General features: G+C 46.4%; 1 protein-coding gene across 11 annotated transcripts in view; it reads right to left on the reverse strand.

Moving 5' to 3' along the window:
* LOC135971334 (SH3 domain and tetratricopeptide repeat-containing protein 1-like) overlaps window positions 1-18,284 on the reverse strand; it is a 52,175-nt gene that overhangs the window by 11,803 nt on the left and 22,088 nt on the right. For 2 of the 11 annotated variants that reach the window (XM_073993898.1, XM_065546507.2), the window contains exons 1-2: window positions 14,204-14,251; window positions 13,859-14,069 (exon numbers count right to left, since the gene is read on the reverse strand). The exons of 5 other annotated variants lie outside the window; for them this stretch is intronic. In XM_073993898.1, coding sequence (XP_073849999.1) covers window positions 13,859-14,069; window positions 14,204-14,230 — 238 coding nt within the window. In that variant the 5' untranslated portion in view covers window positions 14,231-14,251. Of the gene's footprint in view, window positions 1-13,812; window positions 14,167-14,203; window positions 14,252-18,284 lie in introns of those variants that run through there. 4 more of the 11 variants (XM_065546509.2, XM_073993900.1, XM_073993903.1 and 1 more) reach the window with 4 other exon arrangements.

The following is an 18,284-nucleotide window of genomic DNA, read 5'->3' on the forward strand; positions in this document are numbered from 1 at the left end:
CCATCAGGGAAACTGAAAACTAATTTGAGAAGAATGCAAAGAAATGCACAGCCCGGGCCAGCGCGGTGGCTCACGCCTGTCATCCCAGCACTGTGGGAGGCCGAGGCGGGAGGATCGCTTGAGTCCAGGAGTTTGAGAACAGCCTGGGAAACATGGTGAAATCCCGTCTCTATAAAAAAGTAAAATATAAAAATTAGCCGGGTAGGGTGGTGCATGTCTGTAATCCCAGCTACTCGGGAGGCTGAGGCATGAGAATGGCTTGAACCTGGGTAGAAGTTGCAGTGAGCCAAGATTACACCACTGCACCCCACCCTGGGCAATAGAGCAAAACTCTGTCTTTAAAAAAAAAAAAATAGCACAGTGTATCAAAAATTCCAACATGCAGCTAAGGCAGTGCTGAAAGGGAAATTTATAACTGTAAATGTCTACATTCAAAGACAGAAGAAAAATCTCAAAAACCTAACCTTCCACCTTGAGAAACTAAAAAGAATGAACTAAACCCAAAGCAAATAAAAGGAAGAAAATAATAAACATGAGAGTGGAAATGGGAAGTAAAAATACAGAGAATGGAAAAACAAAAGAGATAATCAACAGAACCAAAAGTGGGTTTTTTGAAAATAATAACAAAATTGACAAATCTTTCACCAGACTGACCAAGAAAAGAAAGAGGGACACAAATGACCGAAATCAGAGACTGAGCACCATGGCTCACGCCTGTCATCCCAGCGCTTTGTGAGTCCGAAGTGGAAGGATCGCTGAGGCCAGCATTCAAGACTAGCCTGGGGGAACATGATGAGACCCCATCTCTAATAAAAAGAAATAAATAAAAAATTAAAAACCCAAGTTTCTAAAATGAGAAATGAAAGAGGAAACATTATTGCCAACCTGACAGAAATAAAAGGATTCCATGAAAACACTACGAACAACTCTACACCAACAAATCAGACCATCTAGACACAACAGCCAAACTCCTAAAATGACACAAACTACCAAAAGTGACTCAAAAATGACCCCAAGTAAGCATGTGGGGTATCAGCGCCGCCCTCGGTCTCCTCGACCATTCAGCGCAGGGTGGGGAGATAGGGACGCATGATCCCCGTTCCCTGGCCTGCATTTCCAAGTCTGAATACCCCAGCACCCTGGGGACAGGCTCGTAGGAGGAGGTGCCACAGGCTATTGTGCCAGGAGCCACGGGAGGCTGCAGTGGGGGTTGGGGCGCTGGATTCCTGGAGGATCTCCTTCCAGTCAGAGAATGCCCCTGGGGAAGAAGCCTGGGTCTGAACCCCCACCCCTCCTTGGGCAGATGTGTGGGACCGGGGCCCCTTCACACGGTCCTTCCCAAAATCTCATCCCTCCTAGGGCCAGGAGTGGGTGCCAGGCCTGTGCTGGGAAATGGGCAGATTTGGCCACAGCCCCTGGGGCTCTGGTCCAGGCCACAGGAGGCAGCTCTGAGTGCTCTCACTATGCCATGACAAAGCACTGCAAGGCAGAGGGGACCCACAACAGTATCCCTTGTCTCGGCCATTTCCCTGGACTCAACTTCCTCATCTATCCTCTGCGGCCTAGATTTCGGACAGCCCTGCCCACCTACTGTCCATTCACTGCTCAGTCTGCAGTGACTGTTGGATAGCACTCCATGGCTCCCCAGTGCTCTTGGGGAAAAGGCCAAGCCACAGCCTGAGGCCCCAGGCCCTGCTTAGCTCTCCAGAAGAGCTTCTCACCATCCAGCACCCAACCCACGCACTCCTAACTCTGCACCTCCCTGCATAAGCCCTGCTCACTCACCCCCGCTCACACCCCACTTATCCCCGCTCACGCTTCCGCTCACTCACCCCAATCACACCTCCGCTCACTCACCCCCACTCAGTCATCCCCGCTCACACTCCCACTCACTCACCCCCATCACACCTCCGCTCACTCACCCCCACTCACTCATCTCCACTCACACTCCCGCTCACTCATCCCCACTCACTCACCACCGCACCCCACTCATCCCGGATCACACTCCTGCTCACTCACTCCCATCACACCTCTGCTCACTCACCCCCACTCATCCCCGCTCACTGACCATCACACCTCCGCTCACTCACCACCACTCATTCATCCCCGCTCACACTCCCGTTCCCTCACCCCCACTCACTCACCCCCACTCACTCACCCCCACTCAATCACCCCCACTCACTCACCGCCCCTCACACCCCCTTCGTCCCCGCTCACTCACCCCCACTCGCTCACCCCTGCTCACACCCCACTCATCCCCGCTCACACTCCCACTCACCCCCATCACACCTCCACTCACTCACCCCCACTCACTCATCCCCGCTCACTCACCCCCACTCACTCACCACCACTCACCCCCACTAGCTTATCCCTGGTCCTTCACACAGGCTACACCACCAGCCCCTCCACCACCACCTATTACTTGACTAAATCCTCTCAACCCTCTGGTCCCAGACTAAGAGGCTTCCCTAACCCGGGGCCAAGTGCTGCCCCGCCATCACGCCACTCACCCTTTTGTGGCTTCTCTGGCCTAAAACTCACATTCCCACGCTCAGTCCCTGCCACCCGAGGACCCCACAAGCCCCATTTATGGGTGGGGCCTGGCACACACTGCACAACGAGCTGCTTTTGCATGAACTGCTCTGCGGCTTCGGGCAATCACCCGCCCCGTGTCCTTTGTGAAGTGGGATGACAGGTGCTCAGCCTGCCAACACACCAAGCAGATAAGACGGGCACAAGAACCGGCGTTCAGGGCCTGGCTCATGGAGGGGCCCCAAGTCCCAGCTCAGCAGAGCCTGTCTTGATCCCAGGGTTATGGCTAGGGATTCCCAGCACGCAGGACTTTCCGTGCTCAAGGCAGCATGGTCCCTGGGCAAACTGGGAAGAGCTGGCTGCCCCAGTAGGGCAGAGGGCCTGGCCTTGCATGGGAACCGCCTGTCTCCAGGGCGCTTGCCAACATCTGCTGCTGGCCATGACTCAGCACTTTCGATGGTGGAAAAACCACCACTTGTTTCTGAATCACAAACCCCAGGTGTGCCCTGATGCGAGTGGCCCCGGAAGGTGAACAGGAGGAACCGGGGCACTCACTCTCCACATGGCCCATCTCCACAGCGACTGGAAGGGCCCACTCATAGTAGCCCTTGCCCTGCTGGGCCGGACCCTGGTGGGTGCAGAGGTGGCCCAGCTGCAGGAGCACGTGGGTGAAGTCCCGGCCACACTCCCTGCAGGGCAGCCTTGAGAACAGCCGCACGGCCTCCAGGAGGTGGTGCTGGGCCAGCCTGCTGGCACCCGCGTGCAGGCACAGGGTCCCGAAGTTGGCCAGCACCACTGCCTGGTTCCTCCGCTGGCCCAGGTCCTGAGCCGCCCGCAGGGTGCGGTAGTAGCCCTAGGCTGCCTGTCTCATCCGGCCCAGCAGGGCAAGGGCTACTATGCCTTCAGAGCCACGTCTCTCTCTTGTCATCTAACCCATTTAAACTCTCCTTTCAAACTATATGCCAGACCTAACCACTTCTCACCTTTCTCATCATTTCCAACCAGGTCCAGCCCTCATCACAGCGCTCTGGGTTACTGCAAAAGCCTCCCAATCGCCAGGCACAGTGGCTCATGCTTGTAATCCCAGTACTTTGGTAGGCCAAGGCAGGTGGATCATCAGAGGTCAGGAGTTCAAGACCAGCCTGGCCAACATGGTGAAACCCCTCTACTAAAAATACAAAAAATTAGCCAAGCATGGTGGTGGGTGCCTGTAATCCCAGCTATTCGGGAGGCTGAAGCAGGAGAATCACTTGAACACAGAAGGCAGAGGTTACAGTGAGCCGAGATCGTGCCATTGCACTCCAGCCTGGGTGACAAGAGCGAAACTCCATCTCAGAAGGTTTAAAAAAAAAAAAAAAAGCCTCCCAACCTACCTCTCTCCTTCCACCTTTCACCCTACCCTGCATTCTACCTTCCACTCTCAAACATTTCAGAAAAAAAAAAAAAATTATATCCACAGAGAGAGAAAGAGAAAGTACAAATGGGGTGAAATGTTTGGGGAATCTGAGGGAAGAGTATATGGGAATTCTCTGTACTATTTTTGCAACTTTTCCATAAGTCTGGATTATTTTGAATTCAAGAGTTAAACAAAGAAAAAACAAAAACCAAAACAAAAACAAAACACTATCTCCATTTGTGAATCCATCCTGTCTTTCCCCTGGCAACTGAAGGATGCTCTCAACTAAGCACATCTATTTTTTCATGAACACTAAAAGAATCCTTGCCTAGTTTTGACTTTCTGTGCTTGGCAGTAGAATTTCATATATGTGTGTGTGTACATATATGTGTGTGGTGTGTGTGTATATACAGAAAGGGAGAAATATATATGTGTGTATATATATAAATATATTGTAAATTTATAATGGTAATGTGTATATATATAAATATATGTGTGTGTTTAGATATATATAATACATACCCCATAGGCTGTCCTTAACCAGTTCTAAACTTAGTCAGAAAAACACATACCTAAGCAGAGAATTTCAAAATAATAAGATGAATATTTTGATAGAGGGATGTGTTGCTATGGAACATGCTGCTAAGACACAAAACCTCCTAGATGGGGCAAAGAATGAACGAAGTTTTGCACCTATAGGCACCCCCTCTGATATCCCCTCAAACGTTTATATTTATATGCATTTGCTTCCCCCAGGACCCCCGTTTCATAAGGGTTAGTCCTAGAGCCTAGCAAGTTCCTACTACAGCTGGCACACATATGCCATTCAAGAAACAGTGGCTGAGTGAATGACGAGTTAAGAACCATTTGTCAGCCAGTGCTCAGTAATACAAAATGCACTGGTATGCAAACTATATTTTTGTTGAAAGCAAGGGCAGGTTCACAAATTATCTTTCCAGAGAAACCAAACCTCAAAAGCTTCTTTACCCTACTAAAGCACGTTATAAGAAGCTCCCCTTATATAAAAGAAAACCTCCTCATTCGTTATCAATGGCATGGAAACCTAATAAGCCTTCACCTCTGATGACATCTCTTCCATCCCCAGGGCTAGAAGAAGGAGGTTCTGGAAACCCTGGTAGTTGTGAAGGTGGCTCCCAGCTCTGACAGTCTTGAACCCTGCGGGTGCGGAGGTCACAGCAGAAGAACAACAGAGGGAAGCATCATCAGGCTTTGAATATGTTTGAACCAGAGATGGCAAATAGGCTGCAGCCAACTGAAAACACCAGAGATTCATGGTGGCCACCTGAGGGGTTGTGCTCTTAAAAAACAAAAATAAAAATTAAAAATTAAAAAATTAAAAAAGGAAGGGGTCAAGAATCCATCAGGTCTGACTGAGATGTGTATCAGTGACTAACACCTCATATGGCAAAAGTACTCCGGTGCGCTTTGGGTACTCACAGCTTCAGCAGTATTCAAAGGCGTGTGCTTCCCTAAGACTAAGCCACGGGAATACCCCCAGCAACAATGCCAGGAGAAACGTCTAACATGGATTTGGCTAGAAATACAGTTGTCTTTAACAAATTAACACTGAATAAATCCTGACTTACTAGAGCCTGCGAGAATGACATTCTCAATAACAGTTATCACTACAATCTCCAAACATCTGCAATCCTGCAAGGAGGAACTGTGACAGCGCAGGCCACGTGTCCAGACGGCTTCCCAGACTGCCTGTCACAGAATAAAAGAAATGTAACCCCCCCTAAGAATGTCTTCACTCACATTTAGCCAGTTGTTCCTTTGTGTGCATCTCTTTGCTAAAATGGCCATTCTTCCCCACAGCCTGAAGTCATACGCTAAAATAAATGAGACTCACATGAAGCCAGAAACGTGCAGATGCCAAGGAAACCAACACAAACGAAATGGGCTGGAGAGTGTGGCCAGGAGGATGGTACTTCCCAGGAAGCAATTACTTCATCTCTGCCCATGAAGCAGGCAGCTGTCACTGTCCCCCAGGCCCACGCCAGCCACTCGAAGTAGGTTCTAACCAAACTACCTCCAACAATCAACATAAATACACCACACAATTGGCTTCTGAAAGGACACCTTGCAACCAACAAGAAACTGCTAGCACAGCTTTGAAAAACTGTGCAACTAAAATCCTTGGAAAGGGATCAACACTGCCACATTTTGACTCAAATACTGTTTCGTGGTAGCACTGCAATAATTCACTGAAACAAAAGAATGAATGAGGAACATTATATAAATGAATATAAAAGAATGAATGAAGAATGAACATTATATAAATGAATGTTTATATAGGAATCAGAGGAAGCATGACTAATCATTTAAAGAAATAGGTCAAGAAACTGCTAGGTTCAGATGCTACCGTGAGACACTGTCAGGGCCTTAGGCAAATTCACTTCTCTTGGTCCTGTTTCTAGGTTCATCAAAAATCAGCTTCGGATTAGGGAATCTGTTGCTTTCCAATGCCTTCCTTCTGCGATTCCAGCCCAGATTTTAGGACTGCTCTCCCACTTGGTATATGAAAGCACTTTCTATGTACAATAGCAAGAGTACATTTCTGTGTTGAATGCGGTTTGGGACCTACTCTATGAGGCAGAATATCATCATGTAATTTTAAGCATGACAACAAGGCACACTCTAGATAAGGATAACACATAAGGCATGGCCATACACCTGTGTGTGCCTGGCAGGGAGATGGGGAAGTCTCATTTAATGAAGCCGGGGTGCCTGTTGCACCTTAACATCCTCAGTCCACATCAAGTTCACAACGTCCTTCTGACATCAAACCACAGGTATCACATACTTTTCCATACTTTCCACCCAAGATTAAAATATGCAGAGCACACCGTGATAAAGACGCCTCCATCCCCAGCATGTGGGCTCACATTCTGTAGAATTACATACTTTCAGGGCAAAATGGTGACCAGGTTGTAGTGGCAAGCAAGACTGGGCTCCGTGGGGACAGCAGGCCCTGCAGCAGCCACCACTCCAGTTGCCACAGTCTGATGCAGCTGCAGAGAAGCTGTGGCTGAGGCCATTCACTTTGTGAGAGAACCGCACAGGAGGGAAAAGGTAGGGAAGGTAGGGAAGAGGGCAATGTCAGGCTTCTGAGCCCAAGCCAAGCCATCGCATCCCCTGTGACTTGCACATATATGCCCAGATGGCCTGAAGTAACTGAAGAATCACAAAAGAAGTGCAAATGCCCTGTCCGGCCTTAACTGATGACATTCCACCACAAAAGAAGTGAAAATGGCCGGTTCTTGCCTTAAGTGATGATATTATCTTGTGAAATTCCTTTTCCTGGCTCATCCTGGCTCAAAAAGCTCCCACACTGAGCACCTTGTGACCCCCACTCCTGCCCACCAGAGAACAACCCCCCTTTGACTGTAATTTTCCTTTACCTACCCAAATCCTATAAAATGGCCCCACCCTTATCTCCCTCCACTGACTCTCTTTTAGGACTCAGCCCGCCTGCACCCAGGTGATTAAAAAGCTTTATTGCTCACACAAAGCCTGTTTGGTGGTCTCTTCACACGGACGTACATGACAGGCAGGTGCAGAGCCAGGGAAGGATCTGTGATGAGACCAGAAAGGAATGCGCCTCCCTGTACACACACTCGGAGTTTATGACAATGTGGGTAGGGGGCTGAACTGGATGCCTGAGAACATTCCTCCAAGTTCCTTTGCTGATTTTCTAAATATTGGTGTAAACTCTGAACTCAGAAAATTTTTTTAAATCACTTCAATCAACATCTTTGTCTGGTGCTCAGCATCATCATGTCTACATGATTATCTAGAAAACCAACTTCAGTTCTAAGGCTCACGTCCTCCTACAGTGTCCCAGGGATTTTACAAGGGAATGCACCTCTCATTCGCATCAAGAACACACACAACTACCATTAAATAAATGCTTAATTTGCTTACACAATTTTTTTAACACCCAGATTTGAAATACAATAGAGAAGACAACTTTTTGATAGCTCTGCTTGCCAACTGGAGAAAATAACCTGCCATGATTTCTAACCAGTCAACCACCTGTCTTCCCTGGCTGCAGTAGGAGCAATCTTTCTGAGCTCAGGATTAAAAAGAACCTAGCTGGTTAAGGGACAGATAATCATCAGTTCTCAGCAGGCCTCCTGGGTCCCAAATCCCCATGTGATACGTGGAAGTAAAAAGCTATCAATGACCAAGCATCTGGACGCTTATCCCACCTTGCCATCTGCTTCTCCTGCCATGCAAATATAAAATTAATAAGCCTGCTATTAGAGAACAGAGTTGGTGCTGCATCTGTCTTCCTAAAATTACGGATAATTACCAGCCCACAATGGCTTCTAATCAGATTTGAGTGGTCCCTTAGACAGGAAGCTAAAGTGCCTCAGCCCTAAACTGAGAAGAAAACAGAAACTGGAATGTTCTAGGTTTGATTTTTTTCCCCCTTGTTCTAAAGTTGCTGTCCCCAAATCTCCTTCTACTGTCTTGTTTATAAAATGTATGAGAAACAGGGAAATTTAAAGACACTATAGAAATGGCCACTTTTTCTAGGTACAAACTTCGTCAACATGATTTTCAGCTGCTGGGCTTTTTCTCCACAAACTGTGAGCCTGGAGTACATTTTTCTCCCTCGTGGTTACACATTCAGAGTCAGGGAAAGTGGCTTTAGCAGTAAAGAGGGGAGTGCAGTGAGAAGTGACCGGGCACTGAGAAGGGCAGACAGGGACTCTACCTCGGTGGCCTGCAGCATTCCTGGGCCTCGGCCTTTACTTTTCTATCTGTACAAGGGATCTAAAGGCCCGTGATTCTAGGCCACGACAGCTCTTCATACACACATACGCAAATATCACACGCCTATGTGAAAAGCTGTGACACTTGGCTGATTTCCTGAAGAAGTTATCTTGTATCATTTCTACTCAAGTACTCCACCTCCTTCCAGACAAGTATCTGAGGATGATGGGCGATCCCACAGCAATGTGTGTAACCTCTCCTGCTTATGATCCCTGTTCACATAGCATTTTCCAAAAGCATTTGGTGTGAAGTGCCAGAAGAAAGAAGAAGAAGGTTCTTTTAGCCCATTCATTCATTCATTCATTCAACAAATATTGACTGACTAACTACGTGCCAGGCACTGGTGATATAACAAGGAACATACATATTTTTGTAGGTAGAGACAGACAACCAAAAAGTATGTTAAAGAGTGATCAATGCTGTAGAGGAAAATACACCAGGAAACAGGAAAGAAGAATACCCCTAGCCACCCTACACTGGGGTGATGCTAGCGTTACAAAATGGAAACAGCGGCCGGGCACGGTGGCTCACACCTGTAATCTCAGCTCTTTGGGAGACTGAGGCAGGCAGATCATCTGAGTTCAGGAGTTCAAGATCAGCCTGACCAATACGGCGAAACTCTGTCTCTACTAAAAACATAAAAATTAGCTGGACGTGGTGGCACACACCTGTAATCCCAGTTACTCAGGAAGATGAGGCACAAGAATCACTTGAACCTGGGAGGCAGAGGTTGGAGTGAGCCGAGGTCGTGCCACTGCACTCCAGCCTGGGTGACAGAGCAAGACTCTGTCTCAAAAAAAGTAAAAATAAAAATAAAATGTAAACAGAGAATAAGATACCAAAAGAAAGAACGTGAACGATTAATTGTAACAAAAGCCTTTGTAAGCTGATACTTTCCTTCCTGGATCCTTTTACCTTACAAATGGAAAAAAACGGTGGGTAGGGGTAGCATCAAAATTATGGTGATGTTTTAAGATGGCTTTGGGTTTCAGATATCTGACAGCCATACTCATGTACTTCAAGGAGAAAGCTCTAGCTCTGTAAGCCATCTGGGCAATGGTTTAATGTCTTTTTTTTTTTTTTTTTCCCAGAGGATTTTTAAAGTACAGGAAAACGTGTGTGTTTATTTGGCTGCTCTGTGCCCGCACACGTGCAAACTGTGCTAACAGGTTTTTCCATGTTTTGCTGAATTTGCCAGCTTGCCATAAACAGGCTTCCATGTCTTAATTGTCTATAAATAGCACGAACACACAAAAATGCAAATCAAGACAAGCTGTCCCTTCAACTGCTGCTGCCATGATGACAGCGAGCGACAATTGGCCAAATCAATACATGGAGACTGAAGCTGTCCGGCAGAGAGCACAGGGCCGACTGCTTTTCCCATAGCATTTAAAGAAACAAGCGGAAACAGCTCTCCACACAGGACAGACACGTCCTTTGTTCTTTGAATAAATGCTGCCAATGCCCAAAATACTTTCTCCATCACACTATCTATATGGAATTCAAGTTCCTTCCAATACCATGAGTAACACCAGTGATAGACTATGTTTAGCCATAATGACCCATTAGCATTCTTTTTCCTCTAAAATGTTGAAATAATAACATTGAGTGTGCACTCACGAGGTGCCAGGCTCTGAGTTTGATCTCGTTTAGTTCTCATTGAAATCCGGTAAGATCAGTACCATATTCTCTCATTTTTCATAGATGAGGAAACTGAGTCATAGAAAGGCTAAGTAAGTTGTCCATGGTCACAGGTTATTTAGGAACTTTTCTCCAAACTTTCAAAAGTTAACTACTGCCACTATTACTAATGGGTTTCTGTTTGTTTGTTTTTCTTTTTTTTTTTTTTTTGAGACAGGGTCTTGCTCTGACCAGACTGGAGTGCAGTGGCGTAATGATGTTTCACTGCAGCCTCGACTTCCCGGGCTCAAGTGATTCTCGCACCTCAGCCTCTCCAGTAGCTGGGATTACAGGCATGAGCCACCACACCTGGCTAATTTTTTAATTTTTATTTTTTGTAGGGATGGGGTTTCACCATGTTGCCCAGACTGGTTCCGAACTCTGGGCTCAAGAGATCCTCCCAGGTCGGCCTCCCAAAGTGCTGGGATTACAGGTGTAAACCACTGTGCACAGCCCTACAAATGCGACTTGTACAAAGTCAGAGCAGTGAGCAGGAAGAGAACAGAGACTTCAGTGAGTCTCCTGGCTGTTGCAACACCATATCCCTCCTCCATACCGTAATGTGTCTACACCCACCAAGCTCCTAGATGTTGAAGGCAGGCCAGCTCAGAGCCGAAACAGCAGTAAAGAAAGAGAAGATGCAGACATGCGTCTTGATTTCAGTTCGAGCGTGCGTCTCTCCCCTGCAGCTGCACAGGCAGAAACCAGGGGCCTGAGTCTGAGGCAGTGTGTTTGGTTCCTGGCAGGTAATCTTTTGGGAGACCATCCCATACAATTAGTGTTACACTTCTCAAAATGGAAGTGAGACTTTTATAGAAAAATCGATTCCATTTGGGAGAAAGGTCTAATAAAACTACAAAAGGATAATACAACAACAAATTAAATTCATCTGTCCAAACTGAAATCCCAAAGCCCTCTGGGCACACAGCTGCTTTTCTGAGCTGAAATTCAGCTCCAGCTAAGAAACAGGTCAACTTTTCTAAAAAGATTCTTTTTCACAAGCCTTCAATAAAAATTCCTTTCCCTCACTTGTCATTTTCCAGATTTAATGGCTCCGTTGGCCTTCCTCTTATTTAGGCCATGAGCACTGACTGCATGTCTGCTACGGCTGGGACTCCAAGGGAGGCACCCTAGGGAACACAGATGACGGCAGCACAGCGACACCCTCAAGGAGCACACACGGGGAAGGCAAGATGATACCATGGCAGCCTTCAAACAGAAAAGAACTTGGCCTCCATACCCCGTCTCATTTCTAGAAAACAACGATGCTGAGTCAGTAACATTTACCGAACAGCCTGCAGTGTGAAGGCAGGCACGAGGGGGCTCCATGCGGGGAAGAGCACCTTCAGAAGGGGGCATGCAAGCAACGTGCAGGCAGGAGACACTCCCACTCACAAGGGCCAGCCTGGGGGCCTGCAGAAATGCCCATGCATCTGGGAGGAGGGAGAGAGGACAAGATACTTAAATGCTCCAAAATGAATAGAAGCATCCCAAGAACCTCCCCCAAAATGGGGCAGGGATTTACGAAAGACCAAACCGAGCATGCGCAGTTACCTGAGCATAGCGCCACCAGAGCGAGCTATCAAGGAAGAAACAGGGTCACTAGAAGCCTGAGCCTCTACTCCCAGCTCTGCAACTCATTCACCCTATGACCTTGGTGAAGGCTCTTAGCTTCTGTGAGCCACAAGAGAATCACGGGAAAACAGAAGATATGAAAACTGCTCTGCCTTTTTCACAGAACTGCTGAGGGAATAAAATCAGATAATGGATTTTTAAATTCTCTGTGAATTACGAAGCAAAATACAAACGTATGAAATCATTCTTACCATTAATAACAGCACTGTAAAATTAAGAGCAGAGTTAAGACAACAGCATTTTCCACCCCCCGACTCCCGAGAGAAATAGTGAGTCCAGCTGATGTATTTGGGCAACCCCAGTATCTAGGCTTTGAGAGCCTCAAACAGCTCAGGAACTCTGACAGTATCACTCCAGCCCAGTGCTCATTAAGTTCTCCAAGACAGCCACTGACATAAAATACTACAGCTTTTTCAGCTGGGCTTGAAGCCCTCCTCCAAGCTCACAGCACAGCTAAACAATGAAGAAGAGGTTTTCTGCTACTAGGCTCAAAAGCTGGCTTTTGTAGATTCCCATAGAAAGAACATTCAAGGCCAGGCGTGGTGGCTCATGCCTGTAATCCCAGCAATTTGGGAAGCCGAGGCAGGAGGATCACCTGAGGTCAGAAGATCAAGAACAGCCTGGCCAATATGGCGAAGCCCCGTCTGTACTAAAAATACAAAAATTAGCCGGGCATGCTGGCGGGCACCTGTAATCCCAGCTACTCGGGAGGCTGAGGCAGGAAAATCGCTTGAACTCAGGAGGCCGAGGTTGCAGTGAGCTGAGATCACGCCACTGCACTCCAGCCTGAGGGACAAGAGCGAAACTCCATCTCTAAGAAAAAAAAAATAAAGAAAGAGCATTCTTTTTTGCTGATGTTTAATTTCCTGTGCTTAATACAGAGAAATCATACAACACTGAAATCCTGAAAAACATATCATAAAAAGCATTTAGTGACTGAAAAGACATTCAATATAACCTGTAACAGTGAGTTCCCCTCCTCTTTCCAGCGAGCTCCACTAATGCTGTGACCCTTAACAATGCTTTCACTAACACAGAGAAAATTTAATAGGACCGCTTACCCCTCTCAGCTGACAGCTAAACCAGTGCTTCTCCCTGGGCTCACTAAAGATTGCCTTTACCTAAAACCAGGCTGCAATGACCCTGTAGATGTTGACTAACAATTTCAAAATTCCCATATTCTTTGTCCACTCCTAAGGAAGGTGAACTGAAGCCAGGTGTCTCCAAGTCAGAACTAACAGAGGCCGTAAACATCAATGGCCCATCCCCTTCTTTGACAACCAGGGGATCTAAAGCTGAGATTATGGAAGAAAACAGCCTGCTTAGGAACAAAGCGGAAACCAAAGCCTAGTCACTTAACCTCTGGTCCAGAAATCCTGTGACAATCCAGCACCCATATAGGATGAGTCTCCCTAACCAGAAACTCCGAAATCCACAACTTTTTGAGTGCCGACGTGACGCTCAAAGAAATGTTCATTGGAGCAGCTCAGATTCTGGATTTTTGAATTCAGGATGCTCAACCAGCAAGTGCAATACAAATATTCAAAAATCCAAAAATGCAAAAAAATCTGAGACACTTCTGATTCCAAGCAGTTTGGATGAGGGATATTCAACCTGCATTTTTTTTTTTCCTCTAATGAAGGAAATTAAAAATGAGGACCGAGCAAAGTCATTCAACCCATACTAAAGTCATTCAATAGTTTAATTAGTACCCATTTAAAGTTAAGTGCTACCCGCAGATATTTAAAAGGATGAACACATACATGCCTATAATCCCAGAACTTTGGAAGGCCGAGATGGGAGGATCACCTGATGTCAGGAGTTCAAGACCAGCACGGCTAGCATGGTGAAACTCCATCTCTACTAAAAATGCAAAAATTAACCAGGCATGGTGGTGCACACCTGTTATCCCAGCTACTCGGGGGGCTGAAGCACGAGAATCGCTTGAACCTGGGGGGAGCACGTTGCAGTGAGCCAAGATCACACCACTGTACTCCAGCCTGGATGACAAAGCAAGACTCTGTCCAAAAAAAAAAAAAAGAAAAAAGAAAATTAATTTAAATTGTGTTTTCACATGCAGCCCATGTTCCCATAACACAAGCCCTGCTCTGTGCTCCAAGGGCACACAGGGTGCCCCTTTATCTTAATACTCACCATATTCCATGGCAGCCATTGGCACATGTCTGTCCATCACACTAGACTTCCTGTGCATGAGGCAGGGATCATATATTATTACCTTTCTGTCCCCAATGTCTGGCCTAGAAGACACTCAGTAAATGATTACTGAACTAAGTCAGTTACTAAGACATGTTAAACTTGTATTAACAAAAATGTCTGGCCTAGAAGACACTCAGTAAATGATTACTGAACTGAGTCAGTTACTGAGACATGTTAAACTTGTATTAACAAAAATGTCTGGCCTAGAAGACACTCAGTAAGTGATTACTGAACTAAGTCAGTTACTAAGACATGTTAAACTTGTATTAACAAAATTGATTCAATAAGTTTGCCAATGCAGCGTTCATACCACACAGCTTAAATCTCAACCTGCGGATTTATCTTGTGTTCTGCTAGATTATCACCTATTAACATTCAGGAGGCACCTAGTATGTGCTAGGCATTACTAATTGCTGGGGACCTAGCAGTGACAAAACAACATTCCTTGTTCGAAGAGGAGTTCTAATAGAAAGAGGAATAGAAGGAACAGGCTAGATTGATGAGAGAGCTAAGAAAAGGACAGGCTGCCATGGGAAGCACCTGGTCTTGTCTGGATGGTACATAGTTAACGAAGTCTGAGTGCTTCATATGGCATAAGATCATCTCCTCCAAAGAAGCGAATGAAGCTTTGATTCCCCAGTACCGGAAGTCACCATAAAGATGCACACAGCCACATGCTTAGTGTAGGAAGTGAAACCAACCAACCAAACAAAGCTCCAACTTCCAGAGGCAACAGTCCAATTATGAAATCCTCTGGCTACGTTCAATTGAAATTCAAGGTATTCAAGAGGCTAATATTTAAGTGATAAATTAACCCAACCACTTAAAACTAAACTAGTCTTTGGTTCAAGGCGTAAGGGTATATACTACCTTTACAAATTTATTAGCTCTTAATATTTACATTTAAATATGATGATGATGGTGTAATAATAACTTTACTGAGTAGTTACTATGTGTTAGGCACCAAACTAAGCACTTTACACACACATTTGCACAATCCTGTGAGATGATAATGACTCCTTGTCATCCCATTTCATAGCTGAAAGTCAGGTTTATATAAGCTTAAAAACTTGCCCCAGATGACACAGCTAGTTAGCAAGACGCAGGCAGCCTGACTCCATAGGCCTTGTTTAAAGAAGGAATATTTATAAACTGTCCAGCACAGCAGTGGTACAAACAAGAGTTCAATAAATGCCTAAAGAGTACTTCATACCCAAAATTGTTTCCCGCCAATCAAACTACACTTACTCTGGTTCTGCATAACCAACTGTCAAATCATTGTTCCATGAAGAAAAGGTGGAACGGGTAGAGATCAGAATAGAGTGAATAACTGGTAAATATACTTCATGGCAGGTAGTAACAGGAGGTGGCATTTAGGCTATTTCCACATTTGTTTGCATAACACTTTTTTTCACAGTTCTAAAGCACAAGAACCATTCTAAGCTGGTGAAAGCATAAGGCATGTCTATGATCCAGGACTCCAATTCACTGTGGATCAGTGGATCTCAACCTTTATGGTATATCAGTTTTTAACAGCACTATAGCTGCCCAGGCTCCATTCCTGCAGATTCTATTTCAACTGGTCTGGAGTAAGCACGCATGCTTTTTTCACAGCCCCCCAGATGCAGCTAGGTTTGCAAACCACTATCCAAGATGTTCTCACACTTCCGCTCAGTTCAACACACACTCACTGAGATTCTAAGCACTACGAATCGGGCTAAGTTAACAAGTCAGGCTCGACTCCCTAATAATATTGGCAAAGAAACCAATATCAGAGATTTATTCCAGTCCAAACCAAATAAATTGCCGGGTGAAGAAAATGCCCAGGCAAAGTTTGCCACACAAAACAACTTCCTGTATCTTTCCGGTCCGTAGCCTAGAGACTGACTCTGAGCCATGAGAATTCAGAATCAGGGGAAAATGCCAGTCTGAGGCATCTGCCACACTCCTAACACACCCCCAAAAGTGCCCAGCTACATTTCACATCCACTGTCCTAACAGGGGTCGAAATAGGGAAGAGCAGTGCAATACAGAAAACAGAGCCTGCTGGGTGCCAAAAGGCTGAGGAATTCCAGTCCTAGCCCTGCTACCAATCGGTCTGGTCACTTCTCTCTGGTCCTGGTGTGGCCAACAGTTACGCGAGAGGGTGAGGCATAAAACCACAGATGTCAGGCAAGCTCCAGCATCCAAAATACATAGAAATTAAAAAGCATTAAGGTGATATCAAGGAATATATGCCATCAACCAGAAAAGTAACTGAAGTATTCCTTTTCCCATTCATAAGAAATCAAATGTGGAAGCAGAAAACTGAGCAATCAGCCTACCAAGTTGACTGGGGCAACAGAATACACTCACGGATTCTGTTCAAAACAGCGGGGGTGACAGGCCAAAAGGAGAATGGCAGAGCGTCCCTCTCTCCTCTGTCCACCCATGCCACCAGCACGTGAGTGCGTCCACACGCAGCGCCCAGTCTCCTGTTCCACTGACGCCAGCGTCCACTCATCGCAAGCCTACTAAGTGCCACATCTGCTATGATGCTCCCTCATCTCATCACCATAGACATCCCTGCTGGAGGTGAGTATGTGACAGACGAAAATCACGGAGGCCTAGGGAGGTTGAGACCTGCATTCCCACTGCGGTGAGGGCGTGCTTGAGAGGGACCCCACGGCTGGGCTCTCCATGCTGCTCTCCTCAGTAACCACTCCCAGAGCAGAGCAGCGAGGGGGAATTTTCTTCCTCTCACTATTTTCAGCCCCTTGGCTGACCCAGCATTCCCCAGAAAGCTATCGAGTCCTGACAGCTCTGAGGCCACAAAGCCATAAACGCAGGGGACACACAGCCCAACTATCTCTAACGGGTCTTTTACTTGTCATGCTGGTCATTTCTAAGAGCAGATGGGTTAAGAAAGACGTGGCAGGTTACCACGAAATGACCCCTCCACTCCTCCCTGGGGGAAGGCTGACTAGCGAGCAGTCAGGCCGGCTTTCTCCCCCCCACTCCCTGCATTCCTGTCCCTAAGGAACCACAGACAATTCCACCAAATATAGGCAGGAGACAGCCACCTCCTTCCTACAGCTGGAGGGGGGAAGGGTCCTCTCGGGCCTTTCTAACTGCATGAAAACCAAACTGTGAGCCGTACTGACCCGGGCCTCACTCATGTTGCAGGCATGTACAACACAGGTGCCCAGTGGTATCATCAGGCAGAAATAGGAATGTGCTTTCCATCGTTTTCATACAGTGATTCCAGAACCGCTATTCACACAGCTCCACTTCTCACACATATAACGGGCTTCATGGATTACACAGCATTTTCACCAAGCCCCTCATCCGCTCCTCCCAGCAGCCTTGTGTGATCCCTTCAGTAAGCTTCCTCATCTCCATTTCTTAAGAAATGGAGTTTCTGAGGTTATGAAACCAAAACTTTCCCAAGAACATCCAGCTGGTGTTAGAACCAGGATATGAGGGCTTCTGATTCTACAACCAGTATTTGTGCCAATATTCCACATGGGCCCCTCCAGGGATTTCTGCCTGATCTTAAAATGCAGACAGCAAATCCGTCTCTCTAGAGTTCTGGGGTTCCCTATAGACAAGAAGTAAAACTTCTAACAGAAAGCTTATACTTATTTGGAAGGCTACGTGGGATATTCCTTTAAGTTAGTTTGTTCATGTTTTGGAAAGATTGTTCCAATGACAATGCGGGGCATCAAGTGTAGAAGGGATTCCATGATGAGGCAGAGAAACAATTCAGTGGCTCTTACAATAGTTCAAATGAGGCATGAGGCGCAACCAGAAAGGACAGAGGGAAAATGCATTGGAAAGAAATGCAAAATGAAGTCCACTCAGACCCAGGATGGAAAAAAGGGGATTAAGCATGATAGTGGTTTCTAGTTTGAAAGACTGATGAACAACGATGTCATTAACTACTGCAGAGTGGTATCTGGGGCCTGGGTGCACCAGTTTGTTTAACCATTCACCTGCTGAGCAGTTTCCAGGCTGTTTCCAGTTTCTAGCCTTTATA

The sequence above is a fragment of the Macaca fascicularis genome, chromosome 6, assembly GCF_037993035.2.
Source record: "Macaca fascicularis isolate 582-1 chromosome 6, T2T-MFA8v1.1".
Lineage (NCBI taxonomy): Eukaryota > Metazoa > Chordata > Mammalia > Primates > Cercopithecidae > Macaca > Macaca fascicularis.